The 11,390-nt window shown below is 45.7% G+C and overlaps 1 protein-coding gene across 1 annotated transcript in view; it reads left to right on the top strand.

The window, feature by feature from the left end:
* The window catches only part of IMPA2 (inositol monophosphatase 2), a 42,480-nt gene extending 31,653 nt beyond the window's left edge, over nucleotides 1-10,827 (top strand). Inside the window, exons 6-8 of the mRNA XM_047697888.1 lie at nucleotides 7,962-8,070; nucleotides 8,768-8,919; nucleotides 10,270-10,827. Coding sequence (XP_047553844.1) covers nucleotides 7,962-8,070; nucleotides 8,768-8,919; nucleotides 10,270-10,385 — 377 coding nt within the window. The 3' untranslated portion in view covers nucleotides 10,386-10,827. The remainder of the gene's footprint in view (nucleotides 1-7,961; nucleotides 8,071-8,767; nucleotides 8,920-10,269) is intronic.
* The last annotated feature ends 563 nt before the right edge of the window (nucleotides 10,828-11,390 follow it).

Genomic DNA, 11,390 nt, shown 5'->3' on the forward strand with positions numbered 1-11,390 from the left:
GCAGTGTGAAATCTAAAGACAAATCAGTGAATTTTTTGTACTCTGTGACTGTGAAATCCATTAGGCAGTCTCCTACTTTGAATGGATCTTTTACTCATGATGACTTTGTAACATCATGCATTGGTCATTGGGAAAATAAGGGTTCACTGAGATTTTCAGGCTCTTTTAAATATTGACCTATTACATTGTAAAATACTAAGAAAGTCATATTTGTTAGTGTCACCACTCTTTTTTTTGTTTAAGATTTTATTTATTTATTTGACAGAGAGAGACACAGCGAGAGAGGGAACACAAGCAGGGGGAGCGGGAGAGGGAGAAGCAGGCTTCCCGCTGAGCAGGGAGCCAGATGCGCAGCTCGATCCCAGGACCCTGGGACCATGACCTGAGCCAAACGCAGATGCTTCATGACTGAGCCATCCAGGTGCCCCTAGTAGCACCACTATTATGAGAAATCTGTAAGTTTGGGGAAGGTGTCAAGCTTTCGGTAGTAGGTTCAAGTCTTCCCAAATTCTAATTTGTACTTGAAGGCTTGAATTTTATCATTGGCAACCTTAGCAATTGAAGTGATGGACTCACTTCTTTCATTTTCCAGAAAATGTCTTCCAGATACCTAGTTCTGACTACCCGTAGCTTGTCTAAGCCCTCCATGTGTACGTCCCATCTCCTCACACAGAACATTGAAAAGACACGTGCTTAGGTTTCAAGACCTAGTGCCATTCCTAATGTTCGCACCTTCTTCATTCTGGAATAAAACTGATACATTTTCCCACTGAATGTGAGTGTAGCAGAAAAGTCTGCATTAACCACAGGAACAGGTGTGCTCTGCCTTGCTTTATCTACTCTGTGCAAGTGTTAATACCGGAAAAAAGGCAAATAATACCTTAGTTTAACTTCACAGATTCACGGACCCCACTCTGAGAACTTCTCCTCCAGTGGGTCCCTCAGGAAGACCTCCTGGGAGTAATAATAACAGTCCTTGCCTGTGTTCTTACGTGTCCACAGCAGTTTTTCGGTAGCCTATATACTTGGACGTCTATTCTGCTAGTAAAAACCATGGCTCACGGTTTCGTGTGTTGACTGTCTTAAGTTGTCCGTGTCATCTTCTGGCAGAACCTTGTTGTTGAGAAGTCTGAAGACAGTTTCTTTTTCTTTCCCTTATAAGGAACCTTAGTTTTTTGCTTGAATGCCCAAAGGACTTTTTTTTTTCATTTAATAGAGTTTATCTCTATTAAATAATTTTAATAGAGTATAATTTTAATACAGTATATCTCAGTGTTATTTGTTTTCAGTTTCCTAGGCTCATCATGGATCACCATTTCTTCTTTTTTTAAAGATTTCATGCTATACCACTTCAATATTCAATTTCAAGACTTTTTTTTTCTTTCAGAAGAGGTTTCTTGAATTACAGTTTTTAGTATTCGTTCATTTCCAAATTCTTGTGCTTTGTTTTTGTCTTCTGGGTCTTCTGTTATAAGTATGTTGGGTCTTCCCTGCTTATCTTTTCTATTTGTCTCTTGTGATTTAATCCTTTTTACAAGTTCCATCTTTTTTTTTTTTTTTTTTTTTTGCCCTCCATTTCTTGTGAAGCACCATCTATTCTGTTTATTTATTCTTGGTTCCTTCAGTTTAATCTTCTTTTCTGAAATATTTTCTTTTCCAATTCTTCCTAAGTTCTATCCCCTCCACTTTCTAGTTAAGTTGAATTTTTGATGCATTCCTTATTTATTTTTTTTAATATGAAACTACTTCTGTTTTGTGGACAAATCTTTCAATCCTTGATTGACTAGAAAGGTGTTGTTCTTCTTATTCTTTTTTTTTTCCTTTTTCATGTACGTGTGTGTGGGACTCACCCATCATTCTTTTTAATTACTTATTTCTACTTAAAACCTGTATTCCTGAAATTGGGAGGGGCTTATGGAGAGTAGGGGTTGGGGGTGAGTTCAGGTTTTTGGTAGTTTTTTCTAGCTCTAGAGTTGCCTTTTCTGTTTTGGTGAAATATTCAGAAACTTGGACTCAGTCTTTCATATATATATATATATATATATATATATATATATATATATTTTTTTTTTTTTTTTTTTTTTTTTTTTTTTTTTTTTTTGCTCTGTTCCCCTCCTTAATTGTTAGCTGGACCATCTCTTTTCTTTAGTCCCTTTTATTCTTGTTTAGTGTGCGTGGCCCCTCTCGGTGTGAGCTTCTCACATTGGCCCACACTGGTTTGCAGGGGGTGGCTGTTGGTGATTTTGAGGTTCTCCTGTTCTGGGGATGCTCAGTGCGTCTGTTACTCCTGATGCCATGTGGTCTTGTGGCTATTGGAGGTTCCCCCACCTGCCTGTGTTTTGGGGTTTGGATATACCTTGTGGATATAGTTTCTTTTGTAGATGGTGTCTGCAGTTTTGCTTTTTTGCTGTCCTAGTTATTCTATTTTTATCAGAGGGGATTTGGACAAGTTAAAAACTATGTGTGGCCTTTACAGAGGTTTCCAGTTCTTTCCCAGAATTCTAAACAATACTTTTTTTTCCCCTCAAATTACTTGTTTATTAAGAACAAGTTTTTAAATATTTTAAAATAATATATTGAACTGAAAGTCAAATATCATAAAATTAACCATTTATTTTATTTTATTTTTAGACAGAGCGTGTGGGAAGAGGGGAAGGCAGAGGGAAAGAGAGAATCTAAAAAGCAGGCTCCACGTCCAGCACGGAGCCCAACGCAGGGCCCCCTCCATGACCCGGTGATCACAACCTGAGCCAAAATCAAGAGTCGGATGCTTAACCAAGTGAGCCACACAGGCGTCCCTAAAGTTAACCATTTTAAAGTGAGCCGTTCAGTGGTAATTAGTGCATTCACAATGCTGCACACTCACTTGGCTTCATGTTCTAACCCTGTGCCCACTGAGCCCCTTTGCCCCACACTCTCTCTCTCCCCAGCCCCTTGCCAAACCTCCAACCTTCCATCTGTCTAGTACTTATGTTTTTTTCCTGTAACTTATGCTTTTAAGTTAAAGAGAATTAAATTTTGTTTTTGTGTGAGTAGCTGCTCATGGTCTATAAGAAGACTGAAAGAGTTAGGACACGTGTGTGAAAATATACACTAGTGTAAGTGGTGTTGGGGGGATGAGGGCTGTGTGTTCAGCAGAGTCCATATCTGTCCATAGGGGATGTTTCCCGGATGTGAAAGCATGACTGACTCCTTTTCCATGAGTACATGTTTCAGTGTCTACAGATGACTACTTCTCTTACCTTTAAGTTGTAAAATTTCTCTTGAGAGAGCATTACTCCTTGATACTTGGGGTGTTTTAACCTTGCTCAACCAGAACAAGGGTTTTCAAACTGTTGGAAGTCTATTAATGGATGATTTTTTTTTCATTCTAGAATCTGTTTGTTGAAAAAGTATGCGGAGATGCCCTACTTCAAAATTTTTGGATTTTGTATGTGTGTGTGGCAAAATATATATAACATAAAATTTGCCACTTAAAATGTGTAATTTAGTGGCATTCACTACATTTACAGTGTTTTCCAACCATTACCACCATCTGTTTCCAAAATTTTTATATCTCCAAATGAAACCGTGTACCCATTAAGCAATAACTCCCCATCCCCTACACACACACACACACAAACACACACACACACACCCATGAAGTCAGAGAATATTTTAAATTTAAAAATATATACATTGTAGGGGAGTGCTTGGGTGGCTCAGTGGGTTGAGCATCTGACTCTTGATTTCAGCTCAGGTCATGGTCTCAGTGTTCTGGGATTGCCCCGCATCACTCTGTTCTCAGCGAGGGGTCTGCTTGGGATTCTTTCCCTCTCCCTCTGACCCTCCCTCTGCTCGCTCTCGCTCTCTCTCTCTCTGTTTAAAATAAATCTTTAAGAAATACATATATACGTTAGCATTTGATTGAGCTAAAATATTATGGTAAATACAGTATAAAGGATAACAAAATGTAAAAATCAGTGATTATTGGTAGCTAGAAATAATCATAAGATGATATTAAATATTGTTTTATCTACAGCAAAATAAAACCAAAGAAAGCATTTGGTCTGTAGGTGGCAGCACTCAGGCTTCCTTTTTCCTTGTTTTTGATTGCATTTGGGAAAAAGATACTAACCAGAGAGATAAAGAATGGATGCATTGCCGCTAGAAGGAGAGGAAAGAACTGGATACAGAGATATTTCTTCACAAATCTACAAGCTATGGGAAGAAACACTTTCTTTCACATAATCACTGGACAAGCTGGAGGTTAAGTCTGGGTCTCGGCACCTAAGTGCCCCATGACCCCCTACAGAAGTGTCACTTCTGTAGGCTTGGTTCCTCCATCTGTGAAACAAGGGCAGTGCAATAGTGAAGAAAAAAGAGAAATGGAATCATAAATGTATCATAAATGTAACAGAAGAATGGAGTCATCAATGTATCATAGATGTAACAGAGAAAAGAGATAGAGGAATGGAGGCGTAAGTAGTAAGTGCTTAGCACTGGCCTGTCTGGAGAGACCAAGAGCTTGGTAAATGTGAGCTACTGTTTCCACACTTTGCTGAGTTTCCCTTTGTGAAATAGCCTTGTGTCACTTAGTCTGAGACACTCTGCTCTTCCTGCACCTGCCCTGTGTGTAGGGGGATCTGCTTGTCTAGGCTGGCCCTCCGGGACTTTGCTCTCCACTCACCCTGTAGCCAACCCAGCCCTCTGATAAGGACAGATTGGGCTAGGCCTTGGCCCAAACCAGTAGTCACGTTTTTTTTAATGAGGTATAATTGCTGTATAGCATTATGTAGTTTTGGGTGTACAGCATCATGATTCAACATGTGTATATATTGCAAAATAATCATCACAGTAGTGTAGATAATATCCCAGTAGTCACGTCTTCCGAACCTGATTAAAAGTAGGTGTTTATCTCCCTATCGAAATTGTTAGGCTTTCTAGTTCCTGGAAGGAAATTGTCAGTGTGTTCCTTAATTTCCTCTGCCGGGGTGACTGAGATCCTGGAGCCAGGAAATGCCTTGTATGTAGGGATTATTCTCCTGATCTTAGCTTTCTGAGAAAAATCACTCCTGAACTAGAGGGTATCATGTTTAGCGAAATAAGTCAATCGGAGAAAGACAACTATCATATGATCTCCCTGATATGAGGGAGAGGAGATGCAACATGAGGGGTTAAGAGGGTAGGAGAAGAGTAAATGAAACAAGATGGGATTGGGAGGGAGACAAACCATAAGTGACTCTTAATCTCACAAAACAAACTGAGGGTTGATGGGGGGAGGGGGGTTGGGAGGGAGGGGTGGGGTTATGGACATTGGGGAGGGTATGTGCTATGGTGAGTGCTGTGAAGTGTGTAAACCTGGCGATTCACACACCTGTACCCCTGGGGATAAAAATATATGTTTATTAAAAAAATGCAAATTAAGAAAAAAAATCACTCCTGAAACATATATCACAGAGTAAGGTCTTGAAAATAGTACAGAACTGTACCTTACTGGGGAGGGGACAGTGGTCCTACAGATACAGCTTGGGGGAGGGGAATCATTTTGGGGGAAAAAGAATAATCAAAATCTAAAATATGCATACTCTCAAATTCCACTTCTGTTTCCCTCCTCTGCCTCCTCCAGGAAGGTTCATCCTTTCTCATTTAACAGTCACTCCCCAAATTTCAGTAGGTTCTCTTTCTTTCTTTTTTATATTTTATTGATTTATTTAACAGAGAGATCACAAGTAGGCAGAGAGGCAGCGGCAGGGGTGGGGGGTGTTGGGTGGGGAGCAGGCTCCCTGCTGAGCAGAGAGCCGGATGTGGGGCTCGATCCCAGGACCCGGAGATCATGACCTGAGCTGAAGGCAGAGGTTTAACCCACTGAGCCACCCAGGTGCCCCAGGTTCTCTTTCAAGAATGTTTTTAATGAAAACATTTATCATTCAGAATTCACCCCCCCCCCACCAAAATAGTGTTATCTCTAGTGATTAATTAGATTCTTACACTAGCCAGCCAAATTCTACTTAACTCCAACGTTCCTCTCATAAATTTAAAAATTCTACTAATTTAACAAATCAACCCATACAAGAAGACTCTGACCAGGGTTTCTTTAATGCTGGTGCTTGAAGGAAAGTGCTTGTTGCTTCAGTGACTGCTTATTAAGCGCTTACTGCCCCTGGTTCTGTTGATGTCGTTTTTTGTGCCTTTTTTTTTTTTTTTAAGATGTATTTATTTATTTATTTATTTGATAGCGAGTGCGTGCGTGCGCGCACGCGCGCGCACGAGAGAGAGAGAGACAGAGACAGAGACAGAGAGAACACAAACAGGGGGAGTGGGAGAAGGAGAAGCAGGTTTCCCGCAGAGCAGGGAGCCTGATGCGGGGCTCAATCCCAGGATCCTGGGATCATGACCTGAGCCGAAGGGAGGCGCTTAATGACTGAGCCACTCAGGCACCCCTGATGTCATTTTCTTCAAAAGAGGATTTCTTTCCCTCCCCTAGGGAAAATAACCTTTTCAGTTTGCAGCCCAGAGAGAGAATTAGGAGTTAAGCTCGGGCAGTGACCTGTCCCTGGGGATCCTGGAGCCACCCGGCCCCATGGCCCCCCATGGGCAGAGCCCCTCACTCACACACTGGACACATGGGAGGTATGTCATTAGCTCAGCCTTGGTGCTGGCGTGCCTGGCAGGGAGTGATTCAGACCTTGTCTCCTAGGCAGGTAACCAGTGTGGAGCCGAGTGATTTTCAGAAAGTAGACAATGAGAGCCTACAATTTAAGAAAAGGGGAAATGGATATAGGTTCTGTCTGAGAAGAGGGGGCCCCCTCACCGTCATCTGGTCCTGCAGTGAGGGACTTTGCAGATGCCGACATAGGATTAGACCCATTGAGAGACAAAACTTGTGGAGTGTGTTTTCCCACCAGTTCGTGGAGTGAACTTGTTCTGTTATCTGGATACGTCGGTGTGGCTGACTGTGAGCCAGAAGGCCTGACCAGACACGACAGACTAAATGTGGTTGTGTTTGGGAGTATGGCAAAGCACAGACAAACTGTTCGTGATTGCCTGCCCGTGAGTCAGGCCCAGGAAGGGAGCCCAGGCACGTCCCTCTGTGCCCTCGGGCCAGCTTCCCGCTCCTGTCTCGGAACCGAGTGGTTGGCCTGAGTGCCCAGCCATCCTGCACTGAGGAGGCCACACGGCCACGGTGTTGGCCTTCTTTATGCCCAGTGGGGTTACGCCTGAGAACTCCCTTTCCAAAGTCATTATTTAAAAGTTGATTTCTCTGCAGGGTTGGTGTTTCTGTCTTCATGATCGTAGCAGTTAGAGAAAGGTTTTTCTGTTTTTAAGTTTTATTTATTTATTTGAGGGGGAGAGAGAGAGAGAGAGAGTCAAAGGGAGAGGGAGAGAGAAAACCAAGCAGACTCCGCACTGAGTATGGAGCCCGACACGGGGCTTGATCTCACAACCCCGAGATCAGACCTGAGTCGAAAACAAGAGTAGGAAACTTAACCCACTGCGCCACTCAGGCAGCACCCCTAGAGAAAGGTTATTAAAGACGGATGTATTGGGTGAGGCTTTTTTCTTTACTGTCTTCCAGACATCGGGTGGTCCCAGTGTGGAGTCATTTTGTTTTTATTCATGACTGGATGGTGGTGATTCTCATTAGCCTCTCACCTCTCCCTGGCTCTTTAGTGCTAACTCTCCCTGCAAAGAGAGAGAACTGGGAATCTGCTCCCTCATAAATCTGAAACCGAAAGCAGCCTTACAGGAATGAGGATGACATAGTCAGGTGCGGGTTCTGTTGGCCTCTCGTCACCGTGTCCTCATGTCTCAACACAGCTGTCGGAGAAACCTCATAACTGAACCTCTCAGCAGATAGTACTTGTTCTGAGTGGGAAGGAGAGGCAGACTCTTGAGGTTTGCTTCCGAGGGAACCCTGACTCGTCAGTCAGAACCGAGACTCAATTTTCCTGTCCGTGGGGGAATTCTTTCTACTGCAGACATCTCCAAGGCCTTGGTTCTCACGGAAATCGGCCCCAGACGTGACCCTGCCACCCTGAAATTGTTCCTGAGCAACATGGAGAGGTTACTTCACGCCAAAGCTCACGGGTATCACTTTTCAATTCCTGGAACACCCCAGGGCCAAAGACAAAAGTGCCAAACACAGAGTCATGCTCACAGTTCCCCAGGGAGAGAGGAAAAGATCCCCCGTGAGGGGAGCAGGCCCACCCGTGCCCCACATAGACCTGGGAGAGCCGTGTGATGCTACCTCATGTGGCCAGCTGTTAGGGAACACACAGGGGACCTTTGTTCCTTCCCAAGTGGCTTTTCCAGAAGCCAGGTGACCGATCTTAATGCCCCCAGGCTGTGAGTCCTTCTGGGCTTAGAGCCCTTCATAAATGACATTACTCTAGCAAACATTTAGGAAAAATAAATCCAAGTCCAAGTGACTCTGCTCCGATCTCCCACTCTCTCCCACGAGGCGATTTAAGTTTAAATGAAATTTCAGTGGAATTAAGACTTGAGTTCTTCAGTCTCAGTAGCCGACAAGGGCTCATCAGCCACCAGTGGCTAGTAACTTCCAGAGTGCGGAACATTTCTGTCCTCGCAGAAAGCTCTCTTGGATGTCACTGGTCTGCACCCAGATCTTGAATCTAGAGCTTATTAGAGAATCCCCATGGCTCATTTTTAATGACTGGGAATGCCCCGTGGGGGGTGACTTTGGATGTCGTCAGCTATCTAAGAGGAATCCGACTTGGACACAGCACCACTCTCAGGAGCCTTTGCCCTCTTCCCTTTCCTCCAGGGTCCGAGTGATCGGGAGCTCCACCTTGGCGCTCTGCCACCTGGCCTCAGGGGCCGCAGACGCCTACTACCAGTTTGGCCTGCACTGCTGGGACCTGGCCGCAGCCACAGTCATCATTAGAGAAGCGGGTGGCATTGTGATGGACACTTCGGGTGAGTCCCTCTGACCCTCGGCCTGCTCTCTGTCCCCAGGGAAATGACAGTGGAGACTAGACCCAGTAATGCCACCAGACCCAGTGTCTCCCAGGCTAAAGCAAGTGATGCCACCAGACCCAGCATCCCCGATATTAGCCCCAGTAACTACCAGACCAGATGCCCACCCCCACCACCAGTTCCTCAGAGCGTGTTGGTGAGAGACCCTATGAGGACGTTGGAAAAGCCATGGGCCAGTGCCTTCTTGGCTTTCCTGCCTTCCTTCTCTACGCCTTGAGGCAGGGAAGGAGACCCCAGGATCACAATACAGCCACATAGTAGCAGCACTCCCACTGTACACTCGGGTACATTTGACAGTTTCCTAGCCAACTGTTCCTGACCCCACCAGATTCGATGAGATGGGCAGAAGAAACGCCATGCTCCCTCCCCATTCCACAAAGAGGAGGCTAGCACCCCCCACACCCTGTAACTCAGCACGGGGTCAGCGGGGTATACACAGTGTGAGCACCCTGTGAGGTTTTAGGGGAATGGACCCCAAAAAATGACCTGTTCTTCAACGTCAAGGTCCTCGTGTCTCAGGGACTAACCCCCTGGGGGCAAGTCCTATAGCATCTCTCCCCACATAACTTATTTTTTTTAAAAGATTTTATTTATTATTTATTTGACAGACAGAGATCACAAGCAGGCAGAGAGGCAGGCAGAGAGAGAGAGGGGGAAGCAGGCTCCCTGCTGAGCAGAGAGCCTGATGTGGGGCTCAATCCCAGAACCCTGGGATCATGACCTGAGCCGAAGGCAGAGGCTTAACCCACTGAGCCACCCAGGTGCCCCCCCACATAACTTATTAACTCACCACATAACTTGCTGAACTTCAGGCCGACCCTCTTCTAACATTTAGGAACAGGGGGTCTGAGACTGAGTGGATCTTTTTAGATCCATTCTCTAGCTTTCTCAGCACGACCTATTAGCCAGCCTGCTTCAGGTCTCTGCTCAGACTTTAGACCTGCCGAATGGGGACTTCCATCACATGGGGTCCCCGGTGCCACCCAGGTAGCAGACATTTGAGAACTACCTTCCCCTACCGGGTCTAACTGATCCTGTGACCCTTAGTCCCTGTTGCTGGACCTGAGCCTACATTCGCCCAGCACAGCCTCCACTGCTCTCTTGCTGGGGCAGCAGAGGGGTGCTGAGGTGCCTAGAGCCTGGCTCCGGTCCAGATCTCGTTGTCTGGTCCCGCCTCTGCCTGGCCTGGGACCTTTGTTTTCCTGGGAATGTTCGCGTGCCGAGTCCTCATTCAGGACCGTCTGCCTCCTCCAGTAACTCAGGTGCCCTCTCTTCTCTCTCTGTCCTCAGGTGGACCTCTCGACCTCATGTCTTGCAGAGTGGTTGCTGCGGGCACCCGGGAGATGGCGACACTCATAGCTCAGGCCTTACAGACCATTAACTACGGGCGGGATGATGAGAAGTGAAGGGGAGCAGAGAGGGGCAAAGAAATGCGACCCCCGGCCTGGGCCTTCCCGGGAATGCTGGGGCTGGCGGCGAGCCCCAGGGAAGACGCTGCCTCGAGTGGCCTGCACGCGTCAAGTGTCCCTGACAAGCCCCGGAGGGAGGTGTTTGGCTAACGTATGTGGCTTTCTGGTTAAATCCACGCCTTTTACCCGGATTCGGTGTGTAGCTGGTGTCTCTCTCTAATCTCACATAGCCTTTTTCAGGCTAGTGCAAGTACTTCTATCAGAGCCAAAACCCCAGTCTCGGATATGGTGTATGTATTAAAAATTCAGTCTCAATTTTTTTCTTCCAGAATGTAAATCTCAGGTAATTAGGCTTTAGAACTGCTGATAAAGCGGACTTGTTCTCAGGCCCTCCCCCACGGTACTTCAGAATGCAATAAATCGAAACAGTGGCACTCTGCTTCTCTGTGTCCCTCCGTAAGCATGTTGCCTATTTCCCCAGACGACCCACAGCCCCCACGGCTGGAGATCCAGGCTCTCTGGGAAAGTCGGCATACGAAAGCCCCAAGTTGGCAGGATTTGCTGTCTGCCGCCTTCGATAAGCACTGCGAAAACTGCTTCAGGAATTACCACGCATGGGTTAATAGATAAAAGTGAGGCATATGAAAGTTTTAGGTATTTACTTGAACGAAAATCGGCTCCAGTCGAGCAGCACCAAAGCAAAAGTGGCTGGAAGGCCTCCGGCCACGGGAGCTGGGGAAGAACTTTTATAGAGAAAAGGCGAAGGCAAAGTGAGGAACTTAGCCCCTGGCTGTAGTCTGAAACCTCTCTGGCTATTTGGACAGCTTGACCTTAGGTTCACTCTTGTGACCGTGAGAATTTACATGTGGGCTTCCATTGTGGTTTGCTTATGTGGGTGCTGTGACGTTAGAAGCCCCCTCAAACTGATGGCCTCCTTTTTAATTAATTTAACAATCTCCCCCTTTGGTCATCCTCCCGTACGTGAGAGATTGCCCAAGACTT

The sequence above is a fragment of the Lutra lutra genome, chromosome 12 (assembly GCF_902655055.1).
Source record: "Lutra lutra chromosome 12, mLutLut1.2, whole genome shotgun sequence".
Classification (NCBI taxonomy): Eukaryota; Metazoa; Chordata; class Mammalia; order Carnivora; family Mustelidae; genus Lutra; species Lutra lutra.